Source organism: Ctenopharyngodon idella, chromosome 5 (assembly GCF_019924925.1).
Source record: "Ctenopharyngodon idella isolate HZGC_01 chromosome 5, HZGC01, whole genome shotgun sequence".
NCBI classification, from domain to species: Eukaryota; Metazoa; Chordata; class Actinopteri; order Cypriniformes; family Xenocyprididae; genus Ctenopharyngodon; species Ctenopharyngodon idella.
In genome coordinates this window covers 41,820,935-41,845,574 of record NC_067224.1, presented here as the reverse complement: position 1 = coordinate 41,845,574, position 24,640 = coordinate 41,820,935, and the positions used below count along the sequence as shown (strand labels likewise).

The 24,640-nt window shown below is 38.1% G+C and overlaps 1 protein-coding gene across 1 annotated transcript in view; it reads right to left on the bottom strand.

Moving 5' to 3' along the window:
- Positions 1 to 24,640, bottom strand: part of dcc (DCC netrin 1 receptor) — a 155,463-nt gene that overhangs the window by 74,714 nt on the left and 56,109 nt on the right. Inside the window, 6 exon segments of the mRNA XM_051893077.1 lie at positions 2,993 to 3,113; positions 4,009 to 4,163; positions 15,451 to 15,475; positions 15,477 to 15,588; positions 16,268 to 16,418; positions 18,134 to 18,421. Coding sequence (XP_051749037.1) covers positions 2,993 to 3,113; positions 4,009 to 4,163; positions 15,451 to 15,475; positions 15,477 to 15,588; positions 16,268 to 16,418; positions 18,134 to 18,421 — 852 coding nt within the window.

The window sequence follows — 24,640 nt, the reverse complement described above, 5'->3', positions numbered from 1 at the left end:
GGATCTGTGAGTGTGTGGATTGGGATTCACTGACAGCTGTGTGCATGACTCACGCCTTCATCTGATTTGTTTTGTCAATCACAAATCATAAATAAATGCTGATGACAAAGACGCACCTGAACATGTTCACAGGCTTCACACCTGTTTGGTTCATAAAGTTCATCACATGACACGAGAAAGACAAAAAGAAACACAAAACTCTTAATGTCTTTTGTAAAGCAAAATCTCTTCATTATAATCATAAATTCATTGAAAAATGCATCAAAATGAAGTGAGTTTATGATTAAAACAAGAACAAATATCTGCTAATGGAGTCAAAAAAAATACAATAATTCAAAGGGAAAACAAGTTTATTTTTCTGACTCCATCTGCAGATATTTGTTCTTGTTTTAAGCATAAACTCACTTCATTTTGATGCATTTTTCATTAATCAAGTCTTAATATCTTCAGTCATTTCTCTTCTCCAGTAAATGTATTTAGATTTAAGAATGTTTAGATATTTGTGCTGGAAAACAAGACAGAAACACTGAGGAAGAACGTCATGTTTTCATGAAACATCACTGTTTCTGTGAATCTGGCTCTCGGGATAGATTGAGTTAACACTCCACGTGCATCGAGAGCAGCTTTTGTGTGTCCGTCAGGACGGCAATTGACTTTAATAGAGTGTGAGATCTGAACTCTACGGCGCTTTTGTTGAGCGGCGGCAGCAGCAGAGCTCCTGTAATGAGAGCGTGAGCGTCTCTCTACAGCCGTTATGGGAATCTGTGCTCCAGCTCAGCCTCTCGTCTGCTCCGCCCAGCACTACAGGCGTCTGGTTGCCGGGCAACGGATGCTCTCATCTGCGTCTCTGCGCAGTGAACGCAGGCGCCGGCGGTGACGCTCCCTCCAGGGATCCGCGGCTCATTGTTGGAGCCGGTGATTGAAACAGGAGGAACACACAGAGGAAAGCGTCGGTCCCGCGGCTTCACTCTCATTCCCGTTTAATTAAAATGTTTGCTTGAGTGTCAGACAGCGGCTAATAGTTTTTTGATCGACACGACATCGTGATTCAGGTATTTTTAATCTTCTCACATTTCTGTGGGAAACTTTCATGGACAGACAGATGGTTTTTGGCACAAGTTTCATTAGCGGCTGACGGATTGATCCCAAACCTCCCACAAACACAAACTCCTTCAATATATCACTTCATCAGCGCAGATGTGTGCTCTCGTTTTTAAGGAACGTTTCAGGTTCAGCGGGAGGACCTTATACAGCAAAAACTATATACTGTTTCTGGCAAAAAATATATATAAAAAACATATGTAATTTACATGGCTTAGGAACATTTATATATATATATATATATATATATATATATATATATATAAATGCAGCCTTAATGAGCATAAGAGACTTCGTTCAAAAATATTAAAAATAGTATAGAAGTCTCTTATGCTCATTAAGGCTGCATTTATTTCATAATAAATACAGAAAAAACAATAATATTGTAAAATATTTAAAATTATGGTTTTCTATTTTAATATACTTTAAAATATAATTTATTCCTGTGATCAAAGCTGAATTTTCAGCATCATTACTCCAGTCTTCAGTGTCACATGATCCTTCAGAAATCATTCTGATATGATGATTTGCTGCTCAACAAACATTTATGATTATTATCAATGTTGAAAACAGTTCATATTTTTGTGAAAACCTTCATACATTTTATATTTGAGGATTCTTTGATGAATAGAAAGTGCAGCAATAACAAGAAGTCTTCACACCACTAGTATCACAGCTCTGTGACTGAAATCTAAATGTGTGTCTGTTAATTAACATCATAACATTCAGATTTCAAACTTCATTAGACCCTGAAATAAGACGAAGAACCACCGCCTTCATCTACAGATATCATATCACCAAGATTAAATGAAACCCTTCAGGACGCGTCTGAATGAGCGACAAACCTCACGCTCCGGTGCTGCGATTACAGAGAAACCTCGTTACAAGCCGATAAACACAAGAGCTGCAGGAAATAATCATGTGACGCGACGCTTAATGTCCTCAGAGAGCGTGTGTGTTAGTCACTGATCCGCCACAGAAGACGTCTGGGATCAGATCTGATGATCAACACTCACACACACACACACTCTCACACACACTCACACACACACACACACACACACTCACACACTCACACACACACTCTCACACACGCTCACACACACACAGCTTTATAAACCTCTGAAATAAAATATTTCTGTATTTCACTATATAATAAAATAAAAAAAAAAATAAAAAAAATAAAATAAAATAAAATAAAATATAAAGTAAAAAAAATAAAATAAAAATTTAAATAAAATAAGATAAAGTAAAATAAAATAAAGTAAAATAAAATAAAATAAAATAAAATAAAGTAAAATAAAATAAAATAAAATAAAATAAAATAAAATAAAATAAAATAAAATAAAATAAAATAAATAAAGTGTCATGGCATGTTCAGACAGAATCACATATTTACACCATAAACCCTCATTGTGGCGAAGCTTCATCTCTGCATCACGTCTAAATCTACGTCTCTTTTTAGGTAAAGCTCTGGATCAGTGTTCTAAACGCAGAGCAGAGCATTCTGGGTAAAGCTCTTAGAGTTCACACAGATCCAGATCTTAAGACTAAACCTCACAAATGCACTTCCCAGACAGAAACATACGCTTTCAAAGATGAGTAAAGCGCTCAGGAGGATGAAACACACACACACACACACACACACACACACACACACACACACACACTGTTGCTGTAAAAAGAGTCACATCTGGCCCACAACCAGCAAACATCTGTGATGCGCAACTGACCCGCCTGCAGCCGGTGTGTGTATGTGTGTGTGTGTGTGTGTGTGTGTGTGTGTGTGTGTGCGTGCAGATGGATGGAAACAGCAGCAGCACTGACAGAACATCATCTGCCCTGACGGATCTGACGCTGGTCTCAGATCAGCGAGTCGAGCGGCTCTTACCGGGCTGCAGCAGGATGAGTTGAGCCATCGCCTGACTGTTTCCCGCCTCATTCTCAGCGATGCACTGATAGAAACCTTCATCCGATCGGACCAGACCCAGAATCTGAAGATGACCGCCGTCCTGCAGATCACACGAGAGAATCACTCGTGCGCTCAAACATGCATGATGGACATTTAAGACATCAAGATTTCAGGACAATAATTAAATAGAATTAAAATTAAATTAATAAAAATTAATGAATAAATAAATAAATAATGAATAAAAATGAATGAATGAATGAATGACAGTATTGTTCAATTAAATAAAATTAATTAAAATAAATAAATAGAAATTAATAAATATAAAAATGAATAAATAAATATAAATAAATAAATAGAAGTAAAATAAATAAACGCAATAATTAAATTAAATTAATAAAACTAAATAAAGGAATAAATAAGTGTACAGTATCATTCAATAAAATAAAATTAATTGAAATAAATAAATATGAATAAATAAAAATGAATAAATATATAAAAATGTATGAATAAATAGATAAAAATAAATGAATAAATATAATTTAAATAAATAAATAAAATTAAATAAATATAAAAAGTAAATAATAAACACAAAAATTAATAAAAATAAATAAACAGTATTATTGATTAAATAAATAAATTAAGATAAATATAAATAAATAAAAATGAATAAATATATAAAATGTATGAATAAATAAATAAATATAAATGAATAAATATAAGCAAAATAAATAAATAAATAAAATTGAATAAATATAAATGAAAAGAGTAAATAATAAATAAACAATAATTAAATTAATTAATGAATAAATAAAAGAACAGTATCATTTGATTAAATAAAATTCATTCAAAATAAATATAAATACATAAAATGAATAAATAATTTGAATGAATGAATGAATCATGTGTTCATTCAGCACCAGTGATCTGAACCCAAACCACTGAAACTTCATCCTGAACCTGCTTCATCTCAAGTAACAGTAAGTATTCTTTCTTACCACAATCTGGAAGTAGTCGCTGGGAATGACCACCTCTCCGTTCTTCACCCAGCGGACGGTGGGCTGCGGGTTTCCCGTCACGGCACACTCCATTTCGATGTCCGTGCTTTCATACGCGTACATGTTAGACGGGTAGTTGAGAAACTGAGGCGGCACTGAGGACAGAGAGAAAATAACATGATAAACATCATCTGAACCACCACAGAAACTACATCACAAACCAGAACCGACCCGAGAGGATGGAGGATCATAGATGATTCATTCAGTCAAACATCAATACAAACTGAATCACGAAAGCATCAGACTCTGCAGGAATCAGTTGTGATTTGAGCCGTTCACTGAATGTATGATGCTGCCTGTGTAGAGCGCTTTACAGCGAGGACGCTCCTATGTAGACGACACACAGCTGAATCTAGTGTTGGTATCAGAGTGCGTGTGCCGATCAGAGAAGCAGATAGCGGATAAGACACTGCTTCAAATAAATCAAGCACACGAGCAGGTGAAGATCCCGCCATCCGACCACAGACGACTGCGATATATGAACATAATCCCGTCAAATCTGCAGCCGAAGCAGAGCAGCTTAAGATGATCTCAGGAGAGATGTAGAGAGACAGACAGGAGCAGCCATTACCTGAGAGCATCATTAAAGCGTTAAATCAGCTGAACTCATTGTTGAAGATAGACGTCCGTCATGATTAAAGGAAAATCGGAGCGCCGCTTCCAACAGACTCCAATCCGGCTGATTTTTCTCCCAAAGAATGAAAGGCTCATTTCGCCGGGAAAATTACGTATTGATCGGCCTCATCTCAATAGTAGTCTGAACGCTCATCTTCAAAAGCAAACGCTCATCAGACGTCCAGCATCAGCCTTAGTGGAATAGAATGGATTTGTGAAGTTTGTCCACTTCAGGAAGAGAAATTACTGAAATGATGCAGAACTTTAGAGAGACGCTGATGTGGAGCAAACGATGAGAAACATCATCACTGGAGACAGAAGATGCTGTTCAACCGTATACTGTGTGATCTGATTTTCTGAATCATTATAATTACATTAAAATGAGAAATTACCTCATATTATATCAAAATACATTATCATATTCTTTTATATTCACTGTATAATGGTGGATGATGATGGGTGGATGGATGGACTGATGGAACGATAGAACGATGGATGGATGGATGAATGGAATGATAGAACACTGGATGGATGGATGGATGGATGGAACACTAGATGGATGGGTGGACGGATGGATGGATGGAATGATAGAATGAATGGATGGATTGAAGGATTGATGGAACGATAGAACGATGGATGAATGGATGGAACAATAGAACACTGGATGGATGGATGGAACGATGGGTGGAACGATGGATGGATGGATGGAACAATAGAACACTGGATGGATGGATGGATGAATGGATGGATGGAATGATAGAACACTGGATGGATGGATGGATGGATGGATGGATGGATGGAATGATAGAACACTGGATGGATGGATGGATGGAATGATAGAACACTAGATGGATGGGTGGATGGATGGAATGATAGAACACAGGATGAATGGATGGGGACTGATGGATGGATGGAACGATAGAATGATGGATGGATGGATGGATGGATGGATGGATGAGTGGATGAGTGGATGGAATATAGAACGATGGATGGATGGATGGATGGATGGATGGATGGGTGGGTGGGTGGATGGAATGATAGAACACTGGATGAATGGATGGATTGATGGATGATGGAACGATAGAATGATGGATGGATGGAATACAGAACGATGGATGGATGGATGGACGGATGGAAGGAATGAATGATAGAACAATGGATGGATGGATAGAATATAGAATGATGGATGGATGAATGGGATGATAGAACAATGGATGGATGGATGAATATATGATATAAATATTATTATAAATATACTGATCATTATTGATAGTAATCATTTATTGTAATTTCAATTATTGAACTGTTGAAATAAATTCGATCACTGATACTTCAGTATTTTTACAGTCACATCATGTGGAAGAGGAAATGGAAAAGTGTGTCGTCTAGTAAGTGCACTCAGAAAGCAGCAGTTTCAGTGCTTCAACCGGTTCCATCTGGTTCCACAGAACGCTGAAGATGCTTCAAATCTCAAACAAATCAAGAGATGGAGAGATCAGACAGGAGAGACAGAGAGAGGGACGAGTGCGTGACAGGAGAGGGCAGACGTGACCGTCTCAGCGCGACACACAGGTCAACAGGTAAATACCCAACAGCCCTTTCTGTTCCCCTGACAGACACACTCAGACTCACACTGACAAAAGAGCAAACAGAGACGGCCAATCAAACGCAGAATAACACACTGACCAATCACAGACGAGCAGCTCCTTCAGACTCTCTGAACTCCAGCATCTCACACAGACATCCGTGTGCTTTCAGAGGGAGGGGCTTCATAGAGACAGGAACTAAACAGAGCGTTACTGACAGACTGGGAAGAGAGGAGCTGAACAATGGAGAATATGAGGAAAATAATCAACATTCAAGCAGGAAAACCGTCTCTAGTAGTAAAAGTCTCTTCAAAGCATCTGGTGACGAGAGCAGAAACACCTGAACAGCACAAGCTCACATCACGAGTCCCACTGCGCCTCTAAACCACACGCTTTCTCTGATTCGCTCTTAAACTCGAATCAAAGCAGCCGTGAGACTAAAGCCTCAGTGTGATCCCACTAAACACGCGTGATCAATAACCAGACATCAGCTCTTTGAGCGCACTATAAATGCAGACGCAGCACATTCAGGCCCGAGGCGAAGCTCCAAATTAATTACACCGCCGTTCTACACCATTAGCTAAAGCGCTTTCTTCCCAACAATCAACAAACACAACGGAAGCGTGTTCTGCAGCGTTCTTTAATCTGCATGTCGGACGCGTCAGCATCGATACGTCATTAGCTGCACGTATCTTCATCCGTGCTGTACTGCACTAATTAAGCCAAAACGATTTCCATTAAAGCGGGCGTCTCCTCTATCACCTGCGGCCATGAGCGAACCAACCAATTACAACAGGTTAAAAACCAGCAAACGCCAGCCATGATACTCTCAACACTCAAACACTTACTCAATTACAGCATATAATCAAATCAAACACAGTTATGAAACATTATGAGACTCTGGAGCTGCTTCTGAAACAGAGTGTTCACACACAAATGATCCGTTTCATTCATAGATGTGAGTGAGTTAGAAACGTCTTTTTCCACAAATTTTGTATGTATGAATATTATCCAAGATACACATTTCTAGTAATTGTACAGTTAATTCTCATACTGTATTTTCAGAAAGTTTTGGAATATTTTTCCTCTCCCCAAATTTGTCACTACCGAAACACAATAATAAATAATTTAATAAGAAGGGTCACATTGACCTATTAAGATTTTGTTTACATCTACCTTGTAAATATAATTTTTGCTTTCTTTAAAAAAAGTTTTCACAGGTAAATCAATAACAATTACAATTTTAACAATATTTCAAGTGTGATTTATGAGATTTGTTGTATTTTGAATCCAATCTTTCTTTGTAAAAGTCATAAAGTTTATCAAACTGATTTCAAAGTGAAGAATTCATTAGTTTGAATAAACATTGAACCAAACACTATAATAACATCTTCGTTGATCATTCAATATACTTTATTTTTGACAAAACATCCCATGTTTCGGTCGTGACTGCACAGTTTCGGTAGTGACAGTAATGTGTCGGTAGTGACCACATCACATGACAGGATTTAACTCACATACTAAAACACTAATGATTTGCATAACTGTACTAAAACTGTGTTTATTTCCCCCAAATAAACGATTATGTTCCCCTTTGTCACTACCAAAACAATGATGTCACTACCGAAACTTCACCACGTTTCGGTAGTGATAATTTTAGACACTTTTTTACATAAAGTTTCATGATTTACAAATAGAAATATAAAATAAATATTTTTTTTTGAACTTCACTTTAAAAAAAAACAAACAAAAAAAAAAAATTCAAAAATATATTTTTAAAAACAACAATGGAAAAAATTGCAAAAATTATTTCAATATCATTTTCACAAGTTGAAATGTAGGGGTTAGAGTTCGGGACAGACTCCTCCCAACTGAAAGTACCCAATAAATGATGATTTTATATATATTAACCTTACTGATATTTTAAATATTATTGTGGGATTTAATAGTAATAATTTATATATATATTTATATATTTATATATTTATAAGTATGTGTAAAACCAGAGATTGATGGTGTTTGACCTGATGGTGTCTACAGAGAGATTCACTCACGACACACACCTGAACCAACACAAACAATACGGTCTGAGCAGTCTAATGGTGTCAAGTGGTGAAAGCAGAGGATATTAGAAATGAAGCATCAGGTGAACTCATGAGAGTCACATTAACATGACAAAAGAGTGAGTGTCCGACCGTAATGACTCTCCTCATCCCATTCACATGGAAATCCCACAGCATTCACTGGAATAAACATCTGCCACCCTCATGTGTGTGTGTGTGTGTGTGTGTGTGTGTGTGTGTGTGTGTGTGTGTGTGTGTCTCTCAGGAGGGAATCACTGACAGCCTGTCGCGACGCTGCTGACATTTAAACCGGCCGCGGCTCCCAGCGGAAACACGCGTGTGCATGTGGAACGCGTCTCTGAGTGTGTGTCGCAGCCCATCACCGCAAATACAGTGGCGTGTCAGGGAAACGGGTTGTTATGACAATAAAACCCCATTTCAATTTGTATTCTCAAACAATACTGCATAATTTATGAATCTGCAGACAGCGAGGGCAGCACACACAGAAATCACCCATAATCCTTCACTCATGGGCATTAGGATTACAGAACACACACACACACACACACACACACACACACACACACACACACACTAATTACACTCGTCTGTTTACACTAGAATAAACAAGCTCATTTATATACACACAATCTATCTATCTATCTATCTTACCATTCAAAAGTTTAAAATAATTTTTTTGTAATGTGTTTGAAAGAGTCTCTTCTGATCACCAAGACTACATTTATTTGATCAAAAATACAGTAAAAACTGAAATATTATTCCAGTGTAAATCAGCTGTTTTCTATGTGAATATATAGTAAAGTGTAATTTATTCCTCTGAATTTTCAGCATCATTACTCCATACTTCAGTGTCACATGATCCTTCAGAAATCATTCTAATATGATGATTTGATGCTCAGCAAACATTTATGATTATTATCAATGTTGAAAACAGTTCATATTTCTTTGGAAACCGTCATACATTTTATTTTTCAGGATTCTTTGATGAATAGAAAGTTCAAAAGAACAGCATTTATTTAAAACAGAATCTTTTGTAACATTAGAAACATCTTTACTGTCAGTTTTGAGGAATTTAATGTGGCCTTGATGAATAAAAGTATTAATTTCTTTCAGAAAATAAATAAATACATTTTTTACCAAACTTCTGAACACTAGTTAATCTACTTACAGTGTGATTTAATCTGTGAATGGATCAGGATTCACACTCGCGTCAGCTGTTAAAATCACTTCTTAGTAAATATCTCATGAATTTCCGCATGGGCCGTGAGTGAAGCGCTTTAACCTTTCCAATCATCCTAGTTAAGCTTTAGTAAACCTGCTTTAATGCGTTATTCCTCATGAGCTCTGGCCAACACACACACACACACACACACACACACACACACACACACACACACACGTGTTCAATAACACCCTGATGATCTTGTGGTCAGTGTAAAAGCTGCTGATAACGAGTGTGTTTCATGTTTGTTAATGCGCTGTGACACATCTAACTGAGTGTGAAGCGTCTGTGTGTGTGTGTGTGTGTGTGTGTGTGTGTGTGTTACTATGAGCCCTGCGGACAGACGACTGACCCGACACACTAACACACATTCACCAGCAGCTGACCGGACATGACTAGCTGCTGGAGTTCACATTACAGACTCCTGTGACTGGTTATGAGTTATTGAAAGAGCTCAAAGTTATTGTTTTCAGAAAAACAGCACTGTGACAGAACTGTGTGTTTTACAGCAGCTCAGATCAGCTGAGAGACGCAGTAAACGAGCGCTGTCGGACGAGATAAAGGTGTTATTTAAAAGCTCACGCGTCCCTGCATCGATCCGGCGGTGGCTCGTTTGACTCGCTGTCGTGTGTTTTCGGCAGTGAACTGATAAATGGCGTTGAATGAGTGCGGACTGACGCCGCAGGAGTCGCCGCGGCACGTTCACTGTTGGTCCACAGCGTGAAAATAAAGCGGCTGAGCTGCTGCGATTAATCAGCATTGAGCCGCGGCGCTCGTCACAGGAGGAGCCGCTTCTGATAATTACTGTCTGTGTGACGAGAATCACAGCGGGAACAACAGATCCCTCACACACACACACACACACACACACACACACACACACACACGATGCACACCGGTTATTAAACTACAACCATAAAAAACACTTTCATAACTTGAAAATAAAATATAAAAAACTTAAACTTATTTTATTTCAGCCAGTTTCCAAGGCAACATTTCTCATTTTCATTCTTGATGTACTAAAATAAAAATAAAACAACAATACAAACTATATATATATATATATATATATATATATATATTAAAAAAACAATAACTAATGAATGAAAAAACACATTATAATAACTAAAACTGAAATAAGAAAATTAAAAAAATACATAGATATATTAAAAAAAATCAATAACTGATAAAAAAAAATGACAAAACACACATTACAATAACTAAAACTGAAAAAAAATTAATACAAGCTACACAAACACAAACACAAATGATTATTAAACTTTAAAATGAACACAGAAAATATAAAAATAAAAACTAATTCAAAATATTGATAACTATAATGGTACTAAAATGTATCTAGTAAAAACACTAGTATGAACAGAACATCAGCGGCTTTGACGAGTTTCAGCTAATTAACTGGGCTGAGAGCTGATTAACAGGGGCTAATGAGAGTCATTATGACTGGAAATAACAAACATTCATTATCTGAATCACAAGCTGGAGTGACGAGGAGGAAAGAGACGGATCTTGATGAAACCATATATATAGTGCACTGATGATCCCTTCAAATGCTGACTACTTAGACTGCTCACTAGTTATTGGGACAGACCCCATCATATATGCTAGTATGAAGTGAATGGTGTTTGTTTACAGGGAACTGATAACTGGATTCTGAACAGGTCGTTACGGGGTTAATCTGGTTTAAGCGGGTCAGGTTTTTTGTTCATGTAATCTCAATCCCAGAGTTTGTTTGTTACAGTAGCTGGATTTTCTGGTGAAATAGTCTGTTAATCTCTTTTCACAGTATTAGTCACCGCAATCCCATTTCAATCATCAGAGTCAGTGCACTCACACACACACACACACACACACACACACACACACACACACACACTCACACACAGCAGTGCTGGGTTCGGTCCAGAACTCCAGCTAAATGGACTCCACTGACCTGCCAGTCAAACCAGTCGAGATCAAACTAATGAGCCCCTCGGGTTCACTCACGACAGCCACAGATTTACAGCTGAAGTCTCAGCGCGGCTTCAAACGACGGACAGAAGCACCGCACTCAACGCTGCATGTGCCGGAGAGATTACTAAACGTCAGAAACACCGGCACAGCAGCACTATCATATTCATATCAGAGGCCAAAACTGAGCAGAAATATGCAGTTTGGTGCAGATATACTGCAGATATAGTTGATATACTGAAGATGAAATTCTGATGCTTGTAATGTAAATTACAGTACAGTACAGAAGATACTTACATAATATGTGTATAAATATCAATATCTGCCAATAATGTCGTAGTAAGATGATATTTAAAAAAGCTCTGTAGTTTTAAAACATATAATGCAATGCAATACAATGATGACAGAGATGAACAAATAAACCTTCCTCAAAAGATGATGATCATGATTTTTATAATAAATGATGTCTGGATAATCAAGTCAAGATGCTTCAGTCCAGCTGAAATATTACTAACAATATCAAAGTTATTCTTACATTTACTTGATAAAAATCAGTGCAGATCTGACAGCAGAAAGACACGTGAAGCTCGAGCTGAAGGACGTTTACAATTATACTAAAAGACTTTTACTTACTAAAAGAGTCTAAATGATCAATCAGAGACAGAAGGACTGGAGGAGATTGAGTTTGACAGGTTTATCAGATCATCTTCATCATTTAGACGCCTTCATGTATCAAATATGATAGCTTTATAGGGTTGAGGGGCGATACTGATGCAGAACTCATGCTTTTTCTGTAGTTTCAGAGTTTTAGACAGTAGTTTCAGGTCATCAAAACCACTGAAAACTACACAGACTCAAAATGACGCAGCGAAATGAAAGTTAAACAACTTCAAAAGAAGCGTCAAACTCGTGATTAATAAATGATCGACGCCAGCAAAGACTCGTCATACTCCTGCGTTTTAATCACAAACTCAGTTATCTCTGGAGAGCCGTTGAGAAAACACTAAAATACAAAACTATCTCCACTTAATATTTGAACCTAAACAGATATTACAATGTTGAAGAACCAATTAAAAGTGCTGGAAAGTTTTTGACCACAAAACTTGTTTAATTAAAGGAATCGCAGGTGTCGTGTGAAATAATTGCCATACGTTGCCGTTTCCTACACTCCATCTGTTCAAGAGCATCTCTCACCCACACACTCCCGTTTGATTTCCCCCTGAAAACTCCCTGTTTAAGGGCACTAACTAGTCTTAAACCAAACCTAGTGAGATGAGACGTCTCACACGCCGTGAAAAATGATGTTGTTCCTCAGTATTTCTGTCTTGTGTTCCAGTACAAACAAGACAAAACACTGTAAACAATTAATCAAGTCTTAATATCTTCAGTCATTTCTCTTCTCCAGTAAATGTATCTTGATGTAAGAATGTTTAGATATTTGTGCTGGAAAACAAGACAGAAACACTGAGGAAGAACATCATGTTTTGTTGGACAAACTCTGATGATGGTGTTTTCTTTACTTAATATTTATTTTTTAAAAATAATAATATATAAGGAAATAGTATTAATGTTGCAAAATCCTTCAATTATGAAACAAAATTCAAATTCTGCAGTAAAGCAGCTCTACAGAAGACAATAGTGTCATTATTCCATACAAAGAAACACTGGCACACATCTCAAACAATCCTATCAAATCATCTGAGCTGCGATCCACATTCACTTCATACTCTTACTTTATTTCTCCTGAAACACATCTGAGCCTCCAGAGCAACTTCTGAGCAATAACATTCTCCTCTCTCTGACAAACACCACACCACACGCCTCCTTTATATGATTTACAGGTTTGAATAATAATAATAATAATAATAATAACAATAATAAAGCTGCCACTGGATGTCAAATATCCTGCAGTCTTTCTATAATTGGATTAAGTGGCTAGAAAAATCACTGTAAAACAAAAAGCAAAAAGCAAGTCAATAAAATTAAAAAAAGGTTTCTTCAGCAAGAATTGATATAAAAATTCATTTTTGATGGCCACTAGTGAATGTTATAAACCTTGAAAACACAAATCACCATTATAAAATATTACATTCTTTATGAATATTCTAAAACTGTTCTTAACAAGGAGCGGATGGACATTTAATTGGGTAAAATATTTATTCATTATGGATATTTTATCTTAAGTATAATTTTTTTAGACCCCTGTCAGCTTGTCAGTCCGGTAGTTCTTAGTATTAATGTGGTCTTAATCAATGTAACACTTTCATATGCTTGTATCAATGTAACGTTTTTAACAATGTAACACTTTTACATAAGCGTTTATCACTGTAACACTTTTATCAACGCAACACGTATACTAGTTTTCATCAGTGTAACACTGTTATATAAGCTTTTATCAATGTAACACTTTTATATATGCTTTTGTCAGTGTAACACTTTATATATGCATTTATGAAATGTTGCATTTCAGATCAAAACTGGCCAGTTACTTCATATCTTTCTTCTTGAGCAAAACAGTTCCAAAACAAACGAAAGCATCAGGATTTACGTGTCAATCAATCAGTCAATACACAGCCGCAACACAAACACTGAAACCTCCCAGAGCTTGTTCGGTGAACGGCCAATCAGATTTGAGGATCAGAACTAACTGTTGAATGATGTAGAGTTTGTATTTACCAGCATCCAATCAGAATACAGAATCTGAACCATCTGCTTCATAAAATGAACAAAACATCTACAAAAACACGCAAAGCTGTGAAGTCTGACATAATAACCGCTGAATATAAACAGACAAGATTTACATGGATGGAAAAATAAAAACAAGAACAAAACCCTAATTTCAAAGAGCTAACGATCAAATGGAGAATCTCACAAAGGAACATGAAACTCATGGAAATGAGAATCAGATCAAAAAACAAGCGTTTCTTCACAAAAGGTTTAGCAGAAGAGTCAAAGTTTCTTCAGAATCACTTTATTCCCACACAAACTCAAACTCCTTCCTTCAAAACAACACATGAATATTAACATGTTCAGCGCTGACATCCACACGGACTCTTCCTAAAGCTCTTCTGCCTTCATCTGAGATGGATCACGGCTCAAATCGCTCTATGAACAGATGTTTGCAGCTGCTTATGAACCGCACAGATTACTGATGCGCTTTTGCAGTATGGATGAATATAGCATCACTGCACGACAATCTGACAGGATAAAAGATGCTGTTTTAATCACAAGAAACCCAAATGCTGATGACTTTTCAAGTCTAGCAAAGAATGCATCTTCTGCCAACAGCAGAATCACTAGAGGAGGCCGTGGCTTCAATTATACCCACACCTCTGGCAATGAAGGAGAATCATTTTCCTAACGGATCTGAGTGAACATTGGCACCTATAACGCACGTCTGGAAGCTGAAGATGGAATTGCGATGCGACTGTCCTCTGAGACCATCAGTCAGAGAACTTCACAGACGGCTGAAGAGTGCTGGCGTGAATCTGAAGGGCATTCATGCAAAATGCTTCACTTAAAAAGCCTCTTTAAACAACCACTGTGAGTCCATCTTCACAACATCCGGCGCTTAATGTTGAAATGACAAACACTACAACTGCACTGCAGAAGTGTTGTATATTCATGAAGGCCACTGAGGTAGACATTCCTTCAACTTCCAAAGTCAATGCATGCACATAATAAACTCTAATCGATCACTAAACAATCACAACAACACAGCTCGCGTCTTCATTTGTTCTCCACTGAAAGCTTCAGTCACCAAAAGCTTCTTATTTTGCTCGTTGTATAAAGACTCCACGACTAAACCAAACAAACACCATCCGTATAGAGGAATAATTCAGCTAAACCAGTGATTAGTCAGTGTTTTTAGATAAAATGACCGCAGGGTTCGTAGGAATGAACTCACCGAGCACCGAGAGCTCGCAGGACGCCTGAGATGTTCTGGTGTTTGTTCTGTGCGACGCAGGTGTAGCTTCCCGAATCGTCGTCCGTGACGCTGCTGATCAGGAGGTTGCTGCCGCTCAGCAGAGAGTATTTCTTCGATCTGAGAGAGAATCAGTCACAGACACACCGTCAAACTCAACACCATCTACTTTAAGAGCTGAAATATTCACAGCAGATATGAAGCTCCTGTGACACATCTGAGATGAGAACGCAAACGATACAGCTGACGGGAGTCATTTCTCGGATCAGACTTTAGTGCTGAAATACACTACCATTTTCAGTATATTCAGTAAGAAAGTAACACTTTCATTCATCAAGGACACATAAAATTGATCAAAAGTGACAGTAAAGACATTTATAATGTTACAACAGATTCTATTTCTAATAAATGCTGTTCTTTTGAACTTTCTATTTCTAAAAGAATCCTGAAAAATAAAATGCATCATGGTTTCCACACAAATCTGAACTGTTTTCAACATTGATAATAATCATAAATGTTTCTTGAGCAGCAAATCATCATATCAGAATGATTTCTGAAGGATCATGTGACACTGAAGACTGGAGTAATGATGCTGAAAATTCAGAGGAATAAATTACACTTTACTATATATTCACATAGAAAACAGCTGATTTACATTGGAATAATATTTCACTGTTTTTACTGTATTTTTGAGCAAATAAATGTAGTCTTGGCTAGTGTAAACAGAATTTATTTTAGCAGCAGTTTATGGTTGTTTTACTGCTAGTTTTAGAGAACAAAGACTCGTGTGTCTCCTCACCTGCTCTGGATCAGCTCGTTTCCTCTCATCCAGTAGAAGGACGGGTTCGGATAGCCGGAGGCGGAACATTCTAGAACGGCATCTCTGCCCTGTAGAGCCGTAACCTTCTGAGGTCTCTGGAGGAACGTCAGACCTCTCGACACTCCAGGCTCTGCTCGGGAAACACACACACACACACACATTAGATTACACACACATACATGCAATGTTTATTCTCGCTTTGCTCAGGAAGCATCATCTCCAGAGACGCATCTGAATGTACACTGCAAAAAATGATGTTCCTCCTCAGTATTTTCATCTTGTTTTCCAGTACAAATATCTAAACATTCTTAAACTGTTGGGGCGATTGATCCCCACGAACGGGCCTGAAATCATTCTGTTTATATTCACCATATAGACAAATGTCCACAAATGTTATACAAAAATTATACATCTTTTGAAACGACTCTGGGTTTGGCGTCAGTATCTGCAGTAGTCTTACTCATATTATCCAATTTAAACAATTTTATTTTCATTTCATGTTTCTTGATTTAAGAATGTTTAGATATTTTTGCTGGAAAACAAGACAGAAACACTGAGGAAGAACATCATTTTTGCATTTGCACGCACACACACACACACACACACACACACACACACACAGTTGTTTTGATGCAATGGTTGCAGTTGTTTCCCGTCTAGTCGCTGCATGTCTGTGACCTCTGAACCCTCAGTATTAAATTGTTGAAATCATGCACAGTTCACATCCTGTAAGCCTGCAGCGGCGTTTCCTCCCAGAAAGCCCTTCTTCACTCCATCTGGGCCTCTAGAGATGCTTCCCAACCGCCCCGAGCCAAAGATCCACCGTTCGGCAGTCGGAAAACAACCCAGTCAGTTCTGGCCGGAGGGGATTCACTCGCTTTCTCATCTAACGCTCCAGGAACCGCTTCGGTCCTTCATCACACACCTGATCTCAGATCTCCGTTAGCAAAGCTAAAGGTCAGTCAGATCAATCTCCTCTTCCTCTCTTTCAACGGTCAACATAAACTACATTGAACACGATTCACCTGTTCCTAAGTCGTCATCTTTGTTCGTCCTGGAGCAACAATGAACTCTTTTATCCAAATTGACTTTAGAAATTCTATTCTACTGACCAGGAACAAAAAAAGAAGCAGCTGATTCTGTCTCTGACACGTGAAGAGTGACATTCATGAGATACGACTGAAATTAGAGATGGAGTTTCCTTCAAATGTCTCATTAAACCACATGTGGTGTTGTTGTAGTTTCTATAAACATGTCAACAGTTTAACTAACTAGCTCAGCAGGGTTCTGCTCAAACTGACAGCAGCTGACAGAGAAAACACAACACATGGAGTTTGTGCATCATGCATTTGTGTTTCCAGCCCAAGAAAACCCTTAAATCGGCAGCGACAGCATTTCTCCTGATTCTGAACTTGTTTAAGGTGAGCATTAGGAGAATATAAATGAGAGCGAAGGACTGGAATCATTAGCAGGATGCTGAAGTTACTGGACTCAAACACGACTAACGAGTCATTGATTCTCACACATTGATCAACGGAAATGTCAGAGCTGCAGAAATCATTCACGGAAAATGACTGATATTTGAGCGCCGATACCTGCAGAAGCTTTTGATACACTTTCACTTGTTATTGTAGGCATTTCATTCTCTGGATTATACAAAACACACATTAACATTGAATTTTGAATTTCAGGCCGTTGAGTATCATAACTTTACAAACTTATTGAACTGATCCGAATCAACTCTGAACAGAATTGATCTGAGTAGTGACTTTAAAGCTGACTAGACGGTCACATGACTCAGAAACATTTCCCATGGATTGATCCATGGTGACTGGTGCGGCTCACCCGGTAGGACGCGCAGGTCAGCGTCAGTGCCGGTGCGGGAGCTGCCGGGATTCTCCGCCAGGCAGCGATACGTGGCCGAGTCAGGCGGTTGAACCCTGCTGACCTGCAGAGATCCGGAGGGCAGGATGACCACTCTGCTCTCAGGGTCAAAGGTCAAGGGCAGGTCTTCCCTGTTCTTCTGCCAGCGCACCACAGGCATGGGTTCACCCGTCACCTCGCACCGCAGCAGCGCCGTGTCGCCCAGGTGGGTGGAAACCGACTCGGTGGGGACCACCACCCGCAGAGGACCTGAGGGAAAACAGCAAGAGAGAGAAACTTAAACCCATGAATGATCTGAGATCCACAGCAGATGTATGAGCAGGTAATCACGGCCGTGCTGATATACAGCCATGTTGCATGGCTACAAGTGTGATATTGCGTTTATACAACAGTTTGACAGCACGAGTGTGTAAAAAAATAAAATCAACAACGGAGTGTCTTTAAAACCCTCTTTTGTGCAAAACTACTTCAAATCTCAAGTTGACAGTTTAACAGTTGAGCACAAGCCTTCGTTACTAATTCTAAAACGTCCCTTTAGAACTAGTAATGAAGGAACATTGAGTCGCTTCATTGAAACTCGTTGTATTATGTAGAGTATTATGGTATTATGAGAGAGAGATCGACTAAACGAGTGTATTACCTGCATCTGATATAACATTCATTCTTCAGGTCGATGTCCATAATATTATTTCCATTATAAAAAATCAGTTTGAATGTCTGCTGAGCGATATCTTTATCCTTTTAAAAGTTAAGGGGATTTCCTACAACCGCTAAAACAACTTCTTTGTTCTTTGTCGCCATCTAATGGTATAATAATGTAACTGTCTATATCACAAATCACTAATGGACCCTTTCTCAAAACCAAATACAGCATATTATTTATATAAAATAATATTTATTGAACAACAATATTTAAATTAATAACAATAGCCATTATAAAAGACAATAGGAAATAAACACAAGCAAACAATTCAGTCAAACGTACAATAGCAGCGCTCTAGTACAGGATTCAAGTTAAATATAGCCTTAATATAAGTTATGAAACTTCATTTTCCCCTTAACCCAAATCATTTTGCTCTGGAACAAGAAATAGATTAATAAAACCAAATATTGATGTTGATATGCTCCAAATGATTATATATTCTCTACATTATCTACATAAGAGCCAGCGGCAAATACCCGAAGCTGTTCTCTGCGGGTACACGAGCGCTGGAGCTCATATCTGCAAAAGTGTCTAAACAAATTGTAAAATAGGCACTTTGTTTATAAATGAGATATCACATATTTGAGGTCTAAATAACTACATTCTCCCCTAAAATTTTGTGACACAACAATAGTAGTATTTTTAAAAAATATGTTGGATTTGTTCGACCGCCATGACAGTCGTAAACAGTTGAGAAATAAAACGCATGTGTATCAGTATATTGGATCTGTGCAGCTCTTAAAGTGACAAACAACAAAAGACAAAGAACAATCACATAATTATATATATATACATACACACACACACACACATATTCATATATATATATATATATATATATATATATATATATATATATATAATATAAGATCTTCAGCAGCACTGAACCTGATCAGCGCAGAGCTCAGCTCATGAACACACATGCTAATAACGGCGTGACTGTGGGTTTATGTGGCCGCGGTGGATTTAGCCCAGCATTACACCAACTCACAAGGGAACCACAATTATTTCTCAGCTTTTTGCCAACAGAATGTGTTGCCGGAGTCCTGCGTCTTATCGCAGTGATTATTGTTAACATCGTTCCCTTAACTGCCTCCAATTACGCTCAGCGGGTGCGTTAACCAAAGGCGTGCAGCCTCGGGCCAAAAACACACACGCAGCCGTATATAACCTCTGATTACCAGAATATGAACGAGGTCAAACGAGGGAATGTGAAACAGATTGAGGCTAATATATATGATTGTCACTTACAGAGACACACGAGTCTAATCATGAGATCTGAAACCAAGCAAATGAAAGAGATGATTGGAACGGCATTCTGTCATCATTTACTCAAACTCGTGTGTTTCATCTGATCATAACGCTCAAATGTTTGGGGAGAGTAAGATTTTATCTTACTTTATGAAAGAAAGTAACACTTTTATTCATCAAGGATGCATTAAAGTGATAAAAAGTGAAAGTAAAGACATTTATAATGTTACAAAAGATTGTGTTTCAAATAATTGCTGTTCTTTTGAACTTTCTATTTATCAAAGAATCCTGAAAAATAAAATGTATGACAGTTTCCACAAACAATATGAACAAATCATCATATCAGAATGATTTCTGAAGGATCATGTGACACTGAAGACTGGAGTAATGATGCTGAAAATTCAAAGGAATAAATTACACTTTACTATATATTCACATAGAAAACAGCTGATTTACACTGGAATAATATTTCACTGTTTTACTGTATTTTTAGACTTTTCAAGTATTTTTATGGGGACTTTCCATATACAATGATTTTTATACTGTACAAACTGTACATGTGCTTTAGCATGTCAGTCAACACATCAAAACAACTACACTTCTTTAAAGCACGACAAAAGAGTTCATTAAAACAACGAAGGAGAAGCAGGGAGAGGTGGAGATGCTGGTGTGTCGACACACACAATCCCACACCATGTTATGAATGTGCTGAATATGAGCGTTTCCTCCGCTGATGAGAGACACATTGTGGCCTGTGATTACAGAACTTCATTATCTGCTCTCATTAAGAGGGTGTTCATATGCAAATGAACGGAGAGAGCGTTTAAATCTAATTAACAGAGAGAGAGAGAAAATGAGGAGTGTGGTAGAGGAATTATTCAGCTCCTGCATTCCCAAAATAGAGGAATATCACAGGAGAGAAAATAGCAGAGATGCCGCAGGAGAACGACAGCAGAGAGAGAGAGAGAGAAAATGAGTGAGGAAACTCAATCGACTCCTACAACCGTCCCTCGTGTCGAAGGTGCTGTAAATCATTACGGTTGTTTTACTAACTTCATTCTCACAGCTTTTCTTCCAAACTCACATCAGGAAAACAACAGAGTAAACTTCAACCACACCTGAATGAGCAGGATGATTGACAGGAACAGAGTGTTTCTGATTGGCTACTCAAGCACAGGCCACTCCCACTGACACTCCCGTGCTGGTCATAGTAGTATAGTTTATGAGAGAATGAATAAAATAAAATAAAAATAATGGAAAAATTAAATAAAATAAAATAATGAAAAAAAAAAATACATAAAATAAATAAATAAAATAATGAAACATAAACTAAATAAATAAAATAAAATAATGAAAAATAATAAAATAAAGTTAAATTAAATTAAAAATAACATTCAAATAATAAAACAAATAATAAAATGAAATTTAAATAAAAAGAAATTAATTAAATCAAAATAAAATAAATAAAAAAATAAATGAAATGAAATATAATTTTAAATGAAAGCTAAATAAAAACTAAATGAATATTAATCACCTACAGAACCTTTAATTAAAGTGTCGGATCACAACACTGGGTTTATCTGCAAAACCTGCTAGATCGTCCTTTTCCTCCAGTGTTTCCTGCTGAATGGAGACTGAAGCCATCAGAGGAAGAGGACGGATGATGAAGGGTAACAGGAGAGACGGATGACTAAACTCATCTCTTCCTCTGTCCGAAGCCTCATAAATTCCACCTGGAATCATTTGTCACGAATTAGATCAGCGCCACAGAATCACAGTGTTTCACTCTTCAGGAATCAAACCACAGTGACGGACTGATTCTCTCACAATCCACCGCTGGTTCTCTGAGTCACGCGACACGTGTTCAGCAGCACGTCTAACACGCATCATTAAAGCGTCCCCGAGCACGGCCTTCGCAAATGTCACAAACGCTGAGTCACTGTTTGCGGCCCGTCGAAGACATTCACATTCAGAGCTGGATCTGAAGTGTTTGATTTGTGTCTGCACTTCAATTACAACCACAGCGCAAACGAGCGCACGCATAACCCGAGGACAACCTTCAGCATATGCTGATGAGGACCCCAAATATTTAAATACGCTAAAAACATTTGCATTTCGCTTTGAAAACAGTGCAAACGCATTTCACACACGAGCCAATTACCATCAGGAAGGTCGACACAAAGTCAAACAAACGACACTCTTTGTACGACTGTTTAACAATGATTTCCGCATTTATCTGCCGTGATTATGCCAGTATTTGATTCAGTCGACACAAAGGGCAAGACCTCGCAGACTAATTAAGATGCAATCTAACGACCCACAATGCTTTGCTCGCACCGGCCCACCTGCTTACATGCCTGTCATCTCGCAGGAGGCCTTTTAGTCGGAGGCCGTCCTGCGTCTCTCTCTAATCAGAGAGCTATTTTTGTTGTCATTGGTCTGCTAATTGGCCGTGCGGACGGGTCGTAATCTGTCAGTCAGCGGTTACGCTGAGCCTCATTAGTAGCCGAGCGGCAGAGCCGAGGGACGCCACTGTATGCAAACTAATTGAACAGGAAGTCAGCAACCCACCGAAGCCAATCAAACAACGGATTCTGTCGATTCTAATGGACAGTGGGCTGAAACCAGACAAATGCCACTAGTTAGCTGGAGTTTGTTAAAGTGCTCTATTATGTTATTTTAAAGTTTCCTAATGTTGTTTAGAGTCTCCTACAGCAGGTTCACATTCATCCAAGGTCAAAAACACTTCAATTTTCTCATAATATCCACTGCAGCATCAGCTCTTTTCTCTCAGTGTCAAAGATCAAAGATTCTCTCTAAACCCCGCCTTTCTGAGAGCTGCTCTGCTCTGATTGGTCAGAAACCAAACGCTCATTATCATATCTGAATCTCAGCTCTTGATTCACAGTGATACGAACAGTAATCACTGTTTTACCGTATCAATCTCATCAAAGTGGATTTGCTTTGGTCTTCTCGACATGAACAACACGAACCAAACTCTTCCAGTCTCAGATACAACTACAGTGATTGAGGGCGGGGCAAAGAGATGCTGTTCACCGGCAGCCAATGGGCTGGCATTATGCAAATTAGTTACAAACCTACGCAGGTTCAAAGGGACGTGAGATTGAATTACTGACGACTCGTTTCAGTTCAGAATCGATTCTTTCTTTTAGGAGACAAAAAACTCTTGATCTTTAAATCTTTTCAGAAGTTTTACATTCACAAAACTTGAAAGTCACTATGAAATCAGAATTGATAATGTCAGTGTTTACTTTTCTTGATCAGATCTGGAGTATTCAGGTTCACTTTACAGTCGGTTAACTATCCAGAAGGCTTTGCTGCTGCTTCAGTGTTTTCTACCGGCAGATGTGAATTACTGACGACTCGTTTCAGTTCAGAATCGATTCTTTCTTTCTAAACTCCATTTATCTGATCTGTGAAACTCTGCAGAGCTTTTACATTCACAAACAGCATCATTACACACTACATGAAAGAGAATATCCCAAAAAACATAATGGGGCACTTTAACTCAACTGGATAAAACTGTTGATTTTCTTGTGCTGGAAAACTATCATGACTTCAGAAAACTCCAATGGCCAACTATATCCAATCTTACCCGGACACATACAGTAACACTTGATTATTTCGTCTCATAATGTAACGGTGTTATCATCCAGCTCTAATCTGATAAACGTGACTGAGGCATATTAAGATATTATAAAAATTAACATCATGATTTTCTGTAAAGCTCCTTTGAAACAATGTGTGTAGTGAAAAACAGAAATAAATGTGACTTGACTTGAAATTCTATAAATCATGTCAGAATGAGCCAGAAAAGTCAAATCTGTCATTGAAAATGAAATGAAGCGAATCAAAGGTTATGCAATCGGCTGATCCTGCGTTTCCCGCTAAACGTCACAGATTTGTTCTAAACGAGGGTCTCTGTACGACTGAGTTTCTGTACGGCCTCATTACGGCATCGTTGCTCAGAATAAAACATCTCTTCCTCCTCTGAATTAAACCACTGCAGCATTCAGACTGTAATTATCTTCATTACAAGGTACAAAATGATGAACGCGAGGTCATTGAGCGTGATGGAAACATTTTGTCCGGCTTATCTTAACAATAAAGCAGCACAAACTGGAGCGCCGGCTCACGCTAACAACACACATGACATGAGGAAATGGGTCATACGGAGCAACAAAAGAGGAAAAGAGTGTTTTCATGACATCAAGAGGACCAGCGCTGATGGGAGAAACAGACGGAGCAGCACTCCAACATGCATCATGAAGCGCAGCGGGTCTGCATGTCAAAACACACAGTAATTGGGCCAAACAGAGAGAGAGAGAGAGAGAAACACACACGGCAGTATGTTCTACACTGCTGGATACAGACGCATTATCAAGGGTTTCTTAATATGATCATATGAGTCTCTCAGAAAATCATGCTGAATGCAAATAATAAAATGCAGCTGACTTTATATGCATGCATAGTTCAGACAGTAATGATATCAA